Here is an 18,396-nt window from a genome sequence, read left to right as displayed (position 1 = left end):
AGAACTGATTCCTCCAGAAGAACAAGAGTCTGGGTTCTCGATTTAGAACAGAGCCCCAGAGGCAGGTAGGGAAAGCAGAGAAAGGCCAGCTATTGCAGCCAGCCAAGACTACAAAGGAAATTACACCAGAGCCCTTTCCTTAAGGAAATAATTCTTCCTACAAGCCTCAGACAAAGAAGTTCCTAATTTTTTTTTTCCTGTATCCACAGTAGTCAGCGCAATGTAATAAGATCAGCTTGGTTTTATTTTTTAAGACTGCTGGCCATACCAGTTGGCCAAGGAAAAAAGCACTAGGACTTGCTCTAGTGGTAGGAGAAGCCATACAATGTGTGTAGGTCTCCCACTGGACAGGGCAGCTGCCAGGGAGGCCTTTTTGCTGTGAATAGAGTTATGGAACTGAGGACAACAGCAAACAAGAGAAGACACAATAAAACACACATATAGGTGGCTACAGCTACCTGCAATGATAAATTCAACTCAGATTAGTTCCTGAAATTTACATATACTTCAGTATCTTATAATGCCCATCACAGTGTGATCCAAGGACTGAAATATATCGTTTATGAAGGAGCAAGTGGGTATGCTCAGCCATTTAGAACAGTGTTCATGTTCTGAAGATCCGTATTATTGGAAATTGATTTTTTTTAATTTACTCTGTGTTTCCAATGCTTTTCAATCCAAACTTTAAAATTATCAGACACCAAATGAAAGCTTTATAAACACTGTAAACTCAGTGCCAACACAAGAGTTCATACTGACAAAAACCCCCAGTCAGGCTGTAACAATTATTTGCATACACTTATATAGCATCTCTAGAGTCAGAGATTACTACTATGAACTCTGTTTTTTTAAGCCGTTTTTAAATATAATAAAAGGAATATTCCAGAATTGATTAATATTAAAGAGAAGATATTGACAAGCTATGTACTAACCTGTCCCAGCCCAGGCATACCTCCTCCAAGTCGCAGAAGTCTATCCATATTTCTAGAAAAACAGAAACAAAGGAAAAATGTTCCCAAGCTCTGAAGTGTTTACTAAATTGCTATCTATATAATTCACCTTCAGTCACTCAGTATGTCAAAAATATTGGTGGTAATTACAACACAACATCAGACTTCCTGTTAATTAACACCACATATTAATTCAAGAAGCTGTCTTCCATGCTAATTAACAGACCCTGTTTTATTGCTTTGGTTTTGGGTTATCCCCATTTCTGAAGATGAGCACTCTGGTCAAACTTTTCAAAACTTTCCTATCATTCAATTAATTGGGGGATTTTTGTTGCTTAAGAACAGCACCTACATCCAGGAAGTGCCTAAAACTTATTAGATATACCATCAAGTTTACTCAAATTTGTTCAGCAAGCATCAATAAAAATGTGAAAGTAAGGATTTTAGCATCCTCATTAGTAAGTTCTGCGCTAATTAACTTACAGCTTGTCAGTTATCAAAACTACATGTGAAAGACACTGAGCAGATTATGGATCTCTGAATTAGCATCAAAAGCTTTTTTTTAATGAACTCATTATACTAAAAGAAATACTGTAAAGTAAACATTTAATGTGTATATAGTTAGAACACTAGTGACAGTACAGTCATTTAATACATTTCCAATGTTGCATGTGCCATTGCTTTTGCACAAGATTATTCCCATCAATGCAACTAACTCATTACTTTAAAAAAAATAAACTTTCCTATCTTGCAACTTTCAAAGGAGTGATCTTGAGGAATAAGAATTGTTAAGGTGCCCAACTAAAAAAGTTACACTCATGTTTATTTCTCTGCAGTTTATTCACTTTCTATTGTTGAAAAGCAATCTACTATTTAATTGTGGATATCTAAGTAAGGATTCTGTCCCAGCTGTAACAGAATTTTACCTTGCTTACTTGGCTCTTTCAACTTCTTAGCTTTATACAACAAAACCCAGTGATAAAATAAACAAAAACTACCGAATATTGCTTTTTAAACAGCTGCTTTCAGCAAATCAAGCCATTTCCAAGCTTACCAAAATTAGTAAATTTTCTGGCTTATTTTATTTGTGAAATAGAAGATACAAAGTAAAGCATCAGAAACTATGATCTTAATTGCATAAGGTTTTAATACAACACAACAAAGCCTGTTCAGGTGATAAGAGCAATTGAGAACAGCAAGTAATGATACTTCCAAAATACATTCGTCCACCAAATGGATGTTACATTACACATAAGAGAATTATAGACATAATTTCAACAGACCACATTAACAATACTAATTCAAGAACCTTTTAAAATTAATTATGCAAAAGAACTTTGAACTTCTAATGAAAAATAAATTTGCTTTGCCTGTTAAAAATAAAAAAAGTCTTTATGTTGAAGGTGAATATAATCTCATTATTCCTTCTGAAATTTGCTAATATTTTTACTGGATATTAGATACTAGTAGATACTAACAGGCTTTATTTCAGTGTAAGTTTAAAACAAGTATTTTAAGCTTCTTGTTAACACACAAAGAGGCAGCATTTGAACATACCACTAGACAAGCTTATCTAACTCCTACTTTAATCATGTATGGAATTTCATCCATTTCAAACAACAATACCTAAGATTCATGGATCAATAACACTTGCTCTATTTGCTAATTTCACTTTCCTAGTTTAATGCACTAGCAAGCTATTAGTTTCATTTGATTCACTCCCTTGACTTTGTAGAACATGCAAACCCAACAACTGCAGCCTCAACTAACAATAAGTACTTTCTTAAAGCTACCTTGGCACTACATGAATTAAAAAGGAGTTTATTAAAGGGTCAACGGTTATGCTTTTCTTTTCAGACAGTCATTGAAACCAAGCTTCTTTATTACAGGCAAAGGCTGCACACAAAGTGTATATACTTTTCTATCCTGAATGATAAGAAATTCCAAGTCAAGTTGTAGGATTTCCATGGAAAGGTTAAGTTGCTGTTTGAAGCTATTATGTAAACACATGGTAAATGGCTTCAATAAAACAGTCACGAGTACAAATTAACGCCAACTGCATTTCATTTTACCCTTCTGTGGTAGATACTCCTCCATTGAAACCCACAATGATTCATCTTTCATGACACTAACAAGGGCTGAAAAGTAGCTAAGAAGTAGATTTAAACTAAAATTATTATTTTAATCAATCATGGTTATATATTTATTTTAAGGAACTCAGTCTCTACAACTGGTAACCATAAAACTGGTCCTTTCTACAACTACAGAAACTTCAATAAGTTGATGAGGTGTATTACCTACATACATTTAAGAAATAATTGTGCTGGTTTTCGCTGGAATAGAGTTAATTTTCTTTATAGTAGCTGGTATGGGGCTATGTTTTGGATTAGTGCTGAAAACAGTGTTGATAATACAGGGATGTTCTAGTTGTTGTGAAGTAGTGCTTATACTAAATCAAGGACTTTTCAGCTTCCCATTCTCTGCCAGGTGCACAAGAAGCTGGGAGGGGACACAGCTGGGACAGCTGACCTATCCCATACCACATGACATCATGCTCAGCATATAAAGCTGGGGGAAGAAAAAGGAAGGGGGGGGACACGTTCGGAGTGATGGCGTTCGTCTTCCTAAGTAACCATTACGCATGATGGAGCCCTGCTTTCCTGGAGATGGCTGAACACCTGCCTGCCCATGGGAAGGAGTGAAAGAATTCCTTGCTTTGCTTGTGTGTGTGGCTTTTGCTTTACCCATTAAACTGTCTTTATCTCAACCCACGAGTTTTCTCACTTTTACCCTTCTGATTCTCTCCTCTATCCCACCGGGGGGGAGTGAGCAAGTGGCTGTGTGAGACTTAGTTGGTGGCTGAGGTTAAACCACGACAATAATGAATTTAAAAAAAAAATCTTATACCTATTTACATTTTACTTTAGCAAGTGTAAAGCAATAGTTATCTCTAGTTGATTAATATTTTATTTACATAATTTATTCCAGTTTCTAACCCAACAGAATAGTACATCATTTATAGAAGCATATTTTGCTATATTAAAGTTGGATTAGACTAATTAGTTACACAAACTGATTATTTATCAGCATAACTTTCCAGGTTTTGGAACAACAAAATCTCATTGTCTTACAGAACTGGAGGGATGTAACATTTCTCACCTATCACAGACTAGCCACTGAACTGAAGATGTTCACATTCTTAAGACAGTAGCACGGAGAGAAAATCTCCACAAACAAGTTCTAGATGCACTGCAAATCTCACTAGCTCCATGGCTTGACTCTGGTTAGGGTTTTAGCAACTAATACTTTACTTTCTTATTTGTAACTGAAGGTGGTTTAGTAGGTTATATTATATTTAGACCTAAACATATTTGTTTACTCTGTATAAACACCTGAAGAATTTAGGTTAGCAATCCAAATTAAAACCAATTTTAATTTTTGTGAATCCATTGTGCCCAAACATTATTTCAGTCATAAATTCTGCTTATGAAAAAAATCTTTTGTAAACCTTAAAACAGCTTGAGCAAAATTTTTAGACCTTAATTAAGATAAGTTTAGCATTTACAAATAAAGCAAATATGCATTTCTAACCTGGTGCTCAGCAAGAGGTGATCGCAGAACAAACTCAGCAGCAGCTCCCACTTTTTGACTATAAAGATGATGCCAGTAAGTCTCTTTCCTATAGAATGAAATAGAAAGGAGGGGAAGGGCAGAAAACCCCTAAATTTAAAAACAGTAGCACATGTAAAAAGAAATGTTACATTGATGACATACAAAAGGACAAAGCACCACTGAAGAATAACCCAAAGAATTTTTTTTTTTTGCTTGTATTATATAATCCTTGGAAGTCATACATGCCATGTCTTGCCCAAGTATCCATAACACTGAAAGAGTTTCCAAGTTTCTCAATTACATGGAGGAGTATTTTAATAACCTGTTTAAGCAATTTAAAGCTAATCAATAATTTAAAATGCTGTTAGAAACTGAAACTATGGTCCTTTATTACTATTTTAGAAGATTTTGCCATAGCCAAGATGACCTAAGCACAAAGGTAAAGAGCAGTCTGCAGGTACGGACAATTTTCTTGTTTATTTCTGCAACAGCAGGTGGTGTGACTGGGAAAGTCACAGAGGCCTTTAGGTTTGCCTGAATTCAGGTTAAGAAAGGCTGCTTCACATTCAGTTTAGGAGTTAAAAGTCATGTTCTCCTCCTCCCAGAGAACACTGCCCACTAGTTGCATCTACTCAATCATTTGTAGTGCAGTGTTTTAAAACAGATCTGTGGCCGTGATTTGATGAGACATTTTTTTCAATGTCAATGTTAATATAAGGAGCAGTGGGGAAGCTGCTGCTGCTGACCAACTTGATTCTGCCTTCTCATTACTGCCAAGACAGCCATTTGTGCAGCCTTGCAGTAAACTGATAGGCTAACAAAAATGTTGGTTTTAACCCTGTTCACTTCTGAGAGGATTCACACTGCATCCCAGAAATAGTTGCCTTGGCATAACAGAAAAAGAGGTCTGGGAAGAGCTGATTGCTTCTAATGCTAATCCAGACTCTGAAAGACATTTATGTCAAATCATTCTTTAAGCTAAAGCTGCCCAAAGAATGGGTTTTGGGGTTTTTTTTGTTGTTGTTGTTTGTTTTTCTTCTTGTGTTTTTTTTGTTTGGTTGGTTTTTTAGTAACTGAGGTAATTTAACAGATACCATTCTGAACCTTATCTCAAAGAAGTACAAGACCAAAGGAAGACGTGTTAATCTTCCTGGAAAGTTAGAGGAGAAAGAATAAGTCAGAGTTTCTCAGTGCTGACAGGCTGGGGTGGAATTCCACTAACATGTCAAAAGAAAAGTTGCTACATTTCTGCCAGCTTTGCACAAGGAAACGATGCAGGAGAGATCAGATGAGACAGGACCACAACAGCCAGCAGTTATATTAGCACAGGCTGCAACAGAACAGCAACCAGTTCACAAGTGGGCTTCAGAGTTACAACCTAATTTACTTTTAGCCAGCTGGCCACCCAGGAGTCTTGCATTCCTTTCCCCATTTCCTGCAAGGATACTGAAGAAACAGATCTCTGTGAGCTCAATCAGTTCCCTGGAGGAGGCACACAACATGGTAACCTACAGTTGAGAATTTTTTCCCCTCTCTGCTGCAAAGTGCAAAAGGCTAGTTTTGATTACATGCTTACCTGTTGTTATTTCCCTATATATACACATATATATACTTACAGATATATATATTAAAACCACAGAAAAGTAAATGAACAGTTCACAGTAAATCTCACCTCCTTCCCGTCCAAAGTCAGCAAAAGGTATTTTGATAATATTTCCTTCTGTCTGCAAGAAAGAATTAACAGTCTCTGTTTAAAGTGAAGCTTTAAGGAAGTGAGTACACGTATCAAATCATTTCATATCAGAAAATTGCAGAAGGCCAGTTATAATCATAAAAAACTTGCATTTTGGTGCACTGCAGGATTTGGATGACATGCACGCATCATTGAGATCAATTTGGTCACTGATGGCTTAAGAAAAAAAATTAAGTAGCTTCTCTGCTTATGTATACCCATGACTGAAACACCTCAGCTAAAAAACCTTGGTCATAGGATAGTATTTAAAGAACCCAAACCTCCATTATTGCAATTTTCTTTTAACTGCCCTGGCCTCAAAAGGGAAAAGTCTGTGATTATTAATAATGCAGTAGAAGAATACACAGAGCATCTCAAAACTGATCTGAACACAGAAACTTTTTAAAAACCCATGCCTAATATTTGTTCATAATACTACTGTTAGGTAACTGTAATAATTGGCAAGAATTGTCCATTTGGAGAGCTCTGGTTCACCATTCAATTTTTGGTTACTACTTTCAAGCCACTTAAATGCTGACTTTTAATAATAAAAATGTTTTTCCTTAGGTAACATAGGGATGAAATTATATAAATCCATTATGCACAAATGTATATATACATATAGGTATGAACCAATAGCTACTGTGCTTATACTTGGCATGTTTCCACAAGTATTTTGAAATCGACTTGAAACACAGTCTTAAATTCCTCTACCTCTTTGCATGAGACACATGAGTTTCATACTACAGTGCACTATTTTTATCTAGCATTAACATTCCATGATACAATGCCTCGACGAAAGAGGGTTCTCCTGGGTTGACAATTTTTAAGTTAGTAAAAAAAAAATTAAAATTAGCTTCAACATACACAGAAGAGAAAACACTGGCTACTAAACTGCCCTATTAGTGGAGAGAGTATCAGGCTAGACTCAGGTGAGACCAATTTACTCCACACTTGGCAATTTGTACACTGAGTGACTTCATGCAAATAATTTCATCTTTGGTAACTCAGTTTCTCCACCTGAAACTACATACTAAGCTTTGTATAAGCACTTCCAGATCTCCCGTTGAGAAGTTCCACATAGCAGATGGATTAACAATTTTATTAACAGCAACTAAAAGAGTGGTCTAAGGTTTTTGCTGCAGCTATAACAATTTCAACTTCTCTAGGGATGATAAACGGCTAAAAAAGTAAATTAGTTGAGGAATTGCATCTTGCAGACAATCATCATTTCACCGAGAAAAGAACAAAAACTCACTGCAGATAAAGTCACCAAACACTGAATGGAAGAAACTTGAACCAGAACAGAGACTTCATATGTGATGGGGCAGGGGGTGTGTGTGTGCATCTATCTTCCTACATATTTTGTATGAAAAGATAAAAAAGTTACCATCGATTCTCAGTAATCTGTTCATTAAAGCTAAAGATTAACCACATCATGAATGAATGCAGTCTCAGTAGTGCAAGTCCAGAGCTACATGACTATTTTGCTTCCATAAGACGTTCAGCTCTGTAAACCTGCTGTTTCTGGACTGTATAGACCTGAATGTCAATAGAGCTGAACTGGACTAGAAGGTAGGCAGGTTAGCTTCCCAGACTCTGCTTTCTGATTTCCAGAAGCACAGCAAACCTAGTTCTGCTACATTCATTGCTGAGCTGGACTTACGGAAGTAACCCAGACCCAAGCGGACTACTCTAAAGCTACTTAAGTACATCCACACCAAACTTACAGGTAAGGGAAGATTCATTAACAAATCACACCACCACAGAAACCCACAAAATTAAATTTAATTTTATGCTATATATAAAGTAATAAGCTTCTCTGAAATCTGGAGAAGGGGGGGGGGGGTAGACACAGAACTGTTGTAGAATCGTCCCTCACCACCAACTCCAGCAAGTACTCATCACACTGGTTGTCTATTATTCAAGGTATCCTAACTACCTGTCCTTTCCCATCATCCTAGATGTTAGGAGACAACTGTAGATACTATTAGTATACACTCTATAATGCCTGTAAAAATTGAATCACTTCCAAGAAAGTTTACAAACTAATTTATATTTTGGTATTATTTAACGTTAATTTTGAAGTATGCTCTAACTTCTCATTTTTTTAACCACTGTTATCAAATGAATATCCCTGATGTGGCATGCTGTAACAGCTGATGGAACACAAATTTCCCATTAAGCTATGGGCAAAACCTAGTTGCTCAAAGTCACAGTGATTCAGAAGCAATTAATTTGCAAGCCAATTTCTGGATTTCTTCACAAACACAGATCTCTTCCTTGTTTCCATAACACAAGCTCACAAACTGCTCTCAGCAGAATCTTCTTCCGAGTGTACTCCCTATATCCAAGGCATACAGTACACCTTGGACTCACAGGGGGTGAAAGCTTTAAGATTAATACAAACCTGCAAGACTTTTCAGCTTGCCTAGTACCTTTCAGCTATATACAGCTTTCAAATACATTTGTGTAGAACTTTTTTAAAAAAGTCAATCTCAATCCTTGTTGAGATTTCCACAGTTTTCTACTGTGTACCAGAAACAAGTACAACTTTAAGAGATGACACCAGCACACATTCAGATTTGTCAGCTGTTTACAAGTATCCAACTATATCACATAAGTTTGTTCTGAAAATGATACTTAAGTCCACTGCATACTAGAAACAGGACTGCTGATTTCAATTATTACTCCTTTTCTACTTAGTTCTGCTTCCTCTCTCCTGACACGGATTAAAGATTTCTTCTCCTTCACGTGCCCCAGCCAGTGCTTTGCCCTTGCTTCCCCCTCCCTCTTCAAGTACGCTGCTGGGGATCGTCGCAATGCTTGGCTCCAGAAGCAGCAGCGTTTCAGGCCGTGAAGTCCCTCTGACGGGAAACAGCCCGCTGCTGCCCGCAGAACACCGTCGCCCTCGGAGGCACCGCCTGCGACACTCGGCGCCCCGAGACACCCGCCAGCGGCTGCAACCCAGGCGCTGCCGAAGCGAAACACGACGGCTGCTCTCGGCCGGGAAGGAGGCAAGGCCGCCCCGGGCCCGTGAGGCGCCGCGGCCCAGGCGGCCCGCTCCAGCGGCGGAGCCCCCCCTGCGCCGCTCCCCAGGCCCGGCCGCCTCCTGCCGCCTCGCTCCGCCCGCGCACGGCCACGCCGCCCCGGCGCCGCCGCTGCCCGAGAGCGCCCAAACTTTCTTCGGGCGCAACCAGCACAAACGCGGGCAGACATCGCCGAGCCCACGGGGCCCACCGCGCTCCCCGCCCGGGCCGGTGCCCCACGGGGAGAAAACCGCCCCCCGCGGCCACCAGACCTGCCCCGTCGCCCCTGCCGGGGAGGGGACGGCGCCGCTCCCGTCCCCACACCCGCCTCCCTGCCCGGCGCTCGGGCTCACTCCCCGCGGGCCCCGCTCCCACCGCCGCCACGCAGAGGCCGCCCCACGCCGCAGCGAGGCCCCCAGGGGCCGCGCCAGGCCCCCGGGGAGCCCTGCGACGAGGGCGCCCGTCCCGCCGGGCCCTCACCTCCGCGCGGACCGCTCCCCGGCCGCACCGCCTCGGCCCGGGCCGCCGTGAATCAGCCGGATTTCATTCAAACCGAGTCCGCCCAGGCCTCCGCAAGGACTTCCCGGTTCAAAGGGCAGGCGGCGGGGGCTTCCGGTCCCGCAGCCCGGGAAGGGGGGAGCTGGGAGCCATGGCAACGCGGCCCGCCTGGCAACGGCGCGTGCTGCCGGCGAGCCCGCGCTCGGCGCTCGCGCCCGGGAGCAGCTGCGGCCGTTAAACCGTCCTCAGGCCCGGCCGTTAAACCGTCCTCAGGCCCGGCCGCGGGCGGCCGCTGCAGCCGTCGGCCTTCCTCTGGGAGGCGGAGCAAGAAAGGAGGCTTCTCCCGGGTGTCATGGGGGCGCGTAGGCCGCATCTGGCTGCGGCGGTCCCCGGCACTCCCGTGCAGGCCAGACCCAGGGACGGCGAGACCGGCCTGGGCCTGAGGCCACTGAGACCCTGGCGGCAGTAGTGAGAAGGGGCCCAAGAAGCCCCTGAGGCAGCGGGTGCTGTGGTCGCACCCGCGTTGTCCATTGTGCTTGCTGGATTGTGCACTACCAAATCCATAGCTGTCACAGTTACTTGGAGCTTTTGGGAGCAGAGACCTCCAGAGGGGCGCGGTCTCTAAGTGACGCTGACTGGAAAGTGGCACGCCCTGAACTGAGGCGCTTAAACTGCTTTGCTGTAAAGTGCTGTGGGTTAACTTTGTCCGTAGCTCAGAATGAAATTGCAGCCGAATGGCACCTGTGCTCAAATAACTAGACAATAGGATGGCAGAAGAACCGACGAATGTGTCTTCAAATCAATAAAAGAATGATTACTGTAATAGGAACAGTACCACATGTACTCCTCTTAAAAACAGTATTGCAGAAAATAAGAGGATTTAGAGAAGAGTGATAAGAATGGCCATATGTATAAAAACAGCATAAGCAGAAATGGAAAAGAGGGAGACTTTTTGCCATACAAAGAAGACAAATAGGAGATAATCAGATAAAAGCATGCATGCTGATGAATGATGCAGAGAAGCAAACTGGAATTTCTATCATCCTTATGTTAACACAGGAGCAAAAACTCTTTTGTAAATCAAAAGAGGAAAATTCAAGGTCGAGGAAATACTTTCTCAGACAATATGTGAACATGTTGTGGAACTCGGTGCCTCAGGAACTTATTATGGCTAAAACAACACAATTTTTTAGAAGTTCATTTATATCTAGTTACTGAAATATTACAAATACTTTAGAAAGTATTGGACAACTTAAGAACCTATAAAAGCAATTTATTAGGACTGTATACAAAGTTTCTGCCATGAATGACCAAGAAGAGAATTATGGTTGGTTTTGAAAGCTCCTTTAAGGATTGAGAATGTAATATTAGAAGATGGTCAGCATTTTCTGCTCACAGACAACTACAAGGAAGCAGGTGAAAAGGTACTATGTTATAAATTATACTGACATAACCTCAGACAGATATAGTCCCCCCATCCATGAAACTTCAGCAGACTCCCAATTCTTAGGTTTTCATACCGTGACGTGTAAAGTGGATCAAAAGAAAGAGAAAATTAATTACCATGATACCTGCTATTCTACTTTTTAAGAGGGGCAATCTTTTTGAAAAACAATATTCCTATAATTGTCTCGTCCATCCCTTTTCAGATCTTTACTAGGCTGAGGGAATCAGAAGAGTTAAAATTTCCAAAAGATTCTTAAAAAGCTAAAGGCTTAAAATGTAGTTTATATTGTGGGTCAGTAATTTCTTTTTCATGTTACTAATGCAAAACCTATTAGTGCAGTTTATTGCTGCACCCACAGACATATTATTCAGAAAAAAGAGTAAAGATATATGTGTGTCTGTCTGTGTGTGTATGTTTATCTATGCATGTTTGTCTCATACGAAAGAAAACTCATACTCTGCTTCAAACAGGCTGTTAAGTTCTTTCCTGTTTTAACCTGGCAAAACTTAGCTCCTACAGTCTTTAGACTGTATTTTGAGACTTTTGCATATTTTAATGTTCTCAAAAGTCATTAAAGTAATTATGTCGTCGAAGGTTCTTTCTTTTTTTTTTTGAGATTACATTAATGAGGTAAAGTATTAATGCAGTGAACTGAAATGCATTATATATTTTCCTGAATTGTACCATGTTTTCAAGGGCAATCCTTTTATTCCTCCATGTTCACTGGAATTCTGACACCTTAATGAGAAATATTCATTGTATTTCAGTTGTCACTCTGCAGTCATTTGTCTTTAAGGAACTCTGCACTTCTGAAAAAGGAAAGAAATAAAAATATTTATGGAAAGTGAGCATTCCTCTGAGTTAACATGTATAATAAGGAAAAGCAACCTAGTTAGATCTTTGTAATTTACCTATACCCTCTGACTTAAATGAGCTATGTCATTTCAAACCATGTGAGGATTTGGCCCTTCTCCTTTGAAATACAAAGTGAAACAGACTTTCATTGTTATTCCTAATTACATTTCAAGTCATAGTATTGACTTTTTAAATATATACATTTATTGAAATTTTATAAATAAATATAGTTACAGAAGAAGAAAAAAGGAGAAAATAGGAGAAATATTTACATTAGAAAGTATAGTGAATTAATTGGATATATAGAGGCAGTATCATAGTTGGTACTTATGACAGATGGTATTTTATATTTTGATATAAAAAAGATATATTCTTAATCGTATATGTCAAAGAAAAGAGACCATATGTTGTTAAACACTTCCAAATTGTCATTTAATCTGAAGGGCACTCTCTTGCATGCTACTGAATCCTTCATTGTTTTGGTCTAACCAGCACTAATCTGTAGAAGATTTGTATTTATTGTTTTTCTGTAATACAGTGCTGAATGAAAATGTTCAAGATTTGTTCCCTTCTTTATTACTTGGATGGCTGTCATAAGTGATAAAAACTTATTTTAATTGGACCCTTACATTCTTCCAGTTTTCCCCATTCTGACCTATCCTTGCTTGTAGTAAAGCAATCAACAGGGATCAGACTTGCTAAGAGATCACACCATTTTTTCCTGACTCCTGGCTTATCTGGTATATGATTTTCCCCCAAGTCTGTTTGTGATTGGGTTAAAGCAGCAATATTCCTGCAGCTCTGTAATTAATGGGTTTAATTTTACAGAGCTGAGTGATGAAATTGAAGAGTTCTATGTAGAACATGAAGAATACACTGAGAGATTGGCAGCAATTTTCTTGCAAATCATATATATAGACAAACAGAATGCTGTTTGTGCTAGGACAGGAGGAAGTCTCCAGGACTTTGTTATAATATTAAAAAAAAAAAAAAGGCCAACAGAAGATAAAATTTTAGAAAGCCTCGGGTTAGAATACACAATGCACTGTGGATTGGACAAAACATGAGAGTTGTGGACAGTTATATTTTCTATGTTTAAGCATGTAGAACAGAGCATCAGGAATGGATATACATTGGGGAGTACAAGAGCTGACGTCATCCTTGTGAGGGGACAGTAGAGTCAGAAGAAGCACACTGACTCTGACACACTGATTTTTTTATTTTTTTTTTTTTGCTTAGAACTATGTTTAGTAGTCAAACACCGAAAAAAGTAATAGAGGAATAGTAGTTTCTTAAACTGCAGCCTTTTACCCTGGGAATGGACTGGAGCTCTGTCTTGGCAAACCTGTTTAAGGGAAAATGGTTTCTTCTGTCATACTTGGCAAGCACTCAAAACAGTTAGAAGTGCTTACGATGACCTCTGTGACATCCCCAACAGCTTGTAAAATCCCTGATCAGCTCTTTGCTGCATACAGACTAATAACAGGTCTTGTCACAGACAATGAATAAAATTTTACAAGATTAGTTAAAGATAGTATATAAGAGTGAGATTACTTTTTTTAGTCTTCTCAACAATCCTACAATCAGCTGCAGAAGGCTGTTAGAGGTTTGAAAGAGGCTTCATTAATCATGAAGCATATGATTATTGAAAACCTGCAAACAAAACTATTTTAATCTCTTCCAGAACATAGGCCTGCCCATTAAAGTATGACAAGTATAAACCCAGATTAATTTGGGTGAGAAGAATGGTAACAATGTATTTGGATAAAATCCATCCCAGTGTAGAAGGGAGAGAATATTAAGAAAGCAGACATTCCCCACAGTGAGCCATAATAACCACCCCCCTCCCCCAATTGGAGCCAGAAGATCTTGTTTATATTGAAAGTTTCAGTATTTGCCAGCCAATACAAGTTTCACGTACAGTCCTAAAGGAAACTGGACTTTTGTCTTTTTATGTCTATTTAAAGTGATGGCTGAGTTGTGAGAACTATCTACAAACCATCTGGAGAAGATAAGGCCAAGAAAAAATCAGTCTTGCTGGAAATGCTTGTGTTGGGGGTGTCTATGGAAAATTTTTATGAGGAAACAGAGAAGTGGGTTTGTGTCCCTGGCAATCGCAAAGGTGCTACTCTGTGAGAGACAGATTATTTAAATAACTGTGTAGAAGACTGTAAATTGAAGACTGTAAATTAAGAGAAAGGTGGTATGTAAAGTGGACATACTGTGTTTTTTTTCTGGATTACTGTGGGATGGAACGATGTTCCACCTAATTCTTATTTTTTTCTGTATTCAGTGGGAGATTTTCCCCTTATTTGTGACAGAATAAAATTAAATTTTACACTTCCTTTAGTACTTAAGATATTGTTGTCGGACTGAAACATTCCTTTACAAAAGTGCTGTGTAACTGGTGTAATGCTTTTCACCAATATCAGGTAGTGAGAGCCAAGAAATAAAGACAATTTGAGTCACTTCTATGGCTATGTCTGTGTTAAGAAGTAGTACAGACTAGTAGGAACAAATCTGTAGGGCTAAACAGGCAACGATACTGTATTTCTTTCAGCATTTTTTACTTTGGGTAGCTCTGAGTCCCATAGAGTGAATGCCCATTTGCAATCAAAATGTATTAAGCATGTTCCTGGTCTGCAGTTTTTCATATGAAAGAATCAATTTCTAGCGCTCCCAGGCAGCTTCACGGGGCAAACCAAAGCACCAAAGTGCACCAGAACAGAGTTTTGCTTTAAAGGCACACTCTGGATCCAAACTTAAACATTCGTGTAGATGCATGATATGTGTCATCATTTTTTTTGTGGCAAGAATTAACCCACAGTATGGAAAGAAAACATGGCAGAAAGCTGGAGAAGAGTGAAATAAAACTGAAGAAGGTGAAGTCCTCCACACTGCTACACATGGCATGCCCAAAGCACTGGGTATATACAATATGTTCTATGGAGAGCCTGAGGGACCTGTAAACTGCTAGATAAAACCCATTCAGTGAATATTTTGATCCTCACAAGAATGTCACTTGGGAAAGGCACATTTTTTACAGGAAACCAGCTGCCAGATGAGACCATTGACCATTGTTAAGATCTTTAAAATAAAGCCAAGTAATGTGAATTGGAGCAGTTAACAGATGGATGAATTACTTGTGATATAAGTGATAACCAAGTCAAAGCAAGGTGAGAAAAGGACTTGACATTGTAAAGAACAGCGGATATTTGCAGGGCTAGTAAAGACTGCTTCCCAAATAAAAGTGTTAGCTAGTGGTGAAAGAACTGGAGTGTGTCTAATTAAAAATGCATACCAAAGCATAAAGAGAGAATACAAGGGTAAACAAATGGCAGAGACCAGACTTGTTTTCAATAGATGTAAAATCAATCACAACATGGTGAAAAGGTCCCACACAAGAGGTTCAGTGTCCTGTATACAATGAAAGCAGCCATTTTGCAGAAAATAGATTGCTTTCAACTCAACTTGTAAAGATATGCTAAAGAAAAGCTATCCATGACCATACTGCTGGAGGACATAATGTTGGTGACAAGTAATTATAATGACTTATTAAAGGGATGGTAGGGGTGATACTATTCTACAAAAACAGATTTTCTGCTCAGCCAGAACTTTTTCCTTTGAAATTGCCTCACAAACAGGGATGCAATTTGTAGATTTTGGAAATTCTCTGATGACACAAAAATAATGAAGAATTGCTACATAGCTTCATTCCACAGTGCTCTCCATAAATGAATTAAATCTGTGGAGATTACATTACTCTAATAATCACAGTGATATAGCAGAGAATAAGGTATTTGCAGTCTTGGTGCCTCTACAGAACAAGGTTCTGTTCATCATTTGTGATTTACGCTGTTACTTAGGAAATGAAAGAACCTGTACTTTCTATTGAAATAAAAACTGGAGCTAAATGCAAAATAATGTGTCTAACTAACACATGAAATTTGTGACTTACACATAGTCTTCCTCTTCAGAGTTATGCAAGCTATTGATCAGATCATGTTGACTCTTCTCTTTAGGATGGTTTCAGTTCTTGCAGTCCCATGGCATTTTTCCCCTTCATTTCCCTGACTCTTTCTTCCGTGTCCTCCTCAGTAGAATTCTCTGCTATGCTTATAAACATTAAAGCATGATGGATCCTTATTGTGTTTCGAAATTTTCTGAGATAATATGAATTATAAACAGATAGCTAGATAAACTTAGATATTTCCCGGTTGGTTTAGAAAATAGCTATTTTATTGATTAAACATATACATCATACTTAAGTCAGTTCTGCTTTTTGTTATATGAGACACTGGTAGAAGGAGAAGGAAAACAAATTATAGCATAACTGTTCTTGACTATACACAACTTGTACGGTTGTGATCATGTCCTGTTCTCTGTGTTGATCACAGTAAAAATACTAGAAGTACGTAGAAAAAGTTTGTTTCATTCTTGTAGTACCTGAATTGTCAGAAATATGATTTTTCAGGTTATTATTGTGCTGAATAGGCAAGGTCCTTACAAAAATTGATAGAAATGTAATTTGGATAGGCAGAGTACTTGCAATTGGCAATAAACTATTCAGGTAAGGCCAGATCCTTATTTTAGTTATATTGGCTATGTGCCATAAATAAATAGAGTAGCAATTTATCTCATCTCACTAGCTATCTTGATTCAGTTGATTAAAGGCTATAAAATGACTTTAATTATATGTTGTAACAGTTGGTATTTGGAGACCTAAATATTTGGGACCATGTGGTGGCAGTTTGAATCTCCATTGTAGAAATTATCTGAAGAAACTCTTAATACTGCCCAGATTTCTAATTTCAGCCTTTTTTTTTTTTTTTAATTCATATGCCTCCAGATTTTTGTCTTCATTTAGGGAGTCCTGATTCTTTTAGCTTGAACTACTAAACACTTCTTTTTTTCATATCTTATTCCAGGTCCATAGTTCTGTCCAAGCACCAAGTCTTTTCTCTGCAAAGGTAGGATGTGGAAAATGGGATCCATTTCAGATATTTTTTGCTAAGATAATCAAACAGTAAGACATTCTTATTCCTTGCAGAGAAGGTAGATGCAAATATTACACTTGCACATACTATTTTTTATAAAAAGATTTACATATTTGTCTTTTGAGTTCCTGAGAACTGATGAGGCAACCCTCAGTATCAGGTACTTAAGGCATCATTGATCTGTTCTGTGAATAGTTTATGTTAATTTTAAATTAAATTAAATTAAATTAATTTTAATTAAATTTAAGATTTATTTTATTATTTTATTTCAGATTTAGTTACTCTGCTAAAAAGAGTCAATAGGACTCCCTTGTTCATTCTTGCTGTTAAAGTGTTAGTCGTACAGCACTGTCTAAATGATTATATTTTGTTTCACTGATAACGAGTCTAAATCCAGGTAAGCAGAATATCACACAGATAAGCAGAAAGTTTGAGGCAAAAGTAAATACAAAAGCTTGTTGTAATTAAATAAAAATATTGAGACCAGACAATGAAAAATGGATATTCATTAAGTTTTTTAAATTATTGTATTGCTGGTATCTAAGTTGCTGGGTTGTTAAAATGTGATACAATACACAATCTATAACTGTGGTTTGGAGCCTTTTTAAGATAATGGATTTGAATTAATATAGTTGAGAAACATCTTAACTTGTGGTGAGAACACAGATTTTTCTATCTACCTGATTAAACCAATGTAACTGGTTTAATAGCCCAGAGAACTTCAGGCACAGATGTAAATGGCCAGTTACTGAAGTCCAAAAAAATACTTCAGTATCTGCTACCTAGTTTTGTAAATATTCAAACTTTGTTGATACTAGCCCAAACCTTAAAGTTCACTTTGGCTCTTATTTTATTTCAACAAACTATTTATGTCAGTATATGGCAATAGTTTTCAATCTCTTTTGACTTGTGAAGTCATAAAAATTTCAGTGGACTCCTTTAGATCTGCTGTACATGTGGATTATACTGACGTATATAAACTTATTGTTCTTAATTGCCTTTCACAAATTGCTTTAGAAGCAGAGTTTGAGCACTAAGAATTAGTCCACAGACACTTTTTTCCATAGTCCGCAGATCACAGAGTTAACATCAGTGCTTTAAAAATGCTTTGGAGTCTTAGAGTAGTTTCCTTGTATAGGTCATGAAATTACAATGTTTAAAATATCTGAAATATAGTATGATGATTCATACGGCATGTGTGCAATAGGGAATTTTGGGTGGAATAAATGCAATTGTTAGTCTCAATAATCTTTTTCTTACAGTAATTATACTCCCT

At 38.4% G+C, this 18,396-nt stretch overlaps 1 protein-coding gene across 1 annotated transcript in view; it reads right to left on the bottom strand.

Annotated features, from left to right (window-relative positions):
• The window catches only part of PSMD14 (proteasome 26S subunit, non-ATPase 14), a 49,731-nt gene extending 39,801 nt beyond the window's left edge, over positions 1–9,930 (bottom strand). The window contains exons 1-4 of the mRNA XM_072874720.1: positions 9,804–9,930; positions 6,235–6,286; positions 4,542–4,629; positions 933–984 (exon numbers count right to left, since the gene is read on the bottom strand). Of these exons, the coding sequence (XP_072730821.1) occupies positions 933–980 (48 nt within the window). The 5' untranslated portion in view covers positions 981–984; positions 4,542–4,629; positions 6,235–6,286; positions 9,804–9,930. The remainder of the gene's footprint in view (positions 1–932; positions 985–4,541; positions 4,630–6,234; positions 6,287–9,803) is intronic.
• Positions 9,931–18,396: the final 8,466 nt, after the last annotated feature.

Source organism: Ciconia boyciana, chromosome 10 (assembly GCF_034638445.1).
Source record: "Ciconia boyciana chromosome 10, ASM3463844v1, whole genome shotgun sequence".
NCBI lineage: Eukaryota > Metazoa > Chordata > Aves > Ciconiiformes > Ciconiidae > Ciconia > Ciconia boyciana.
This window is presented reverse-complemented; position numbering and strand designations above follow the sequence as displayed.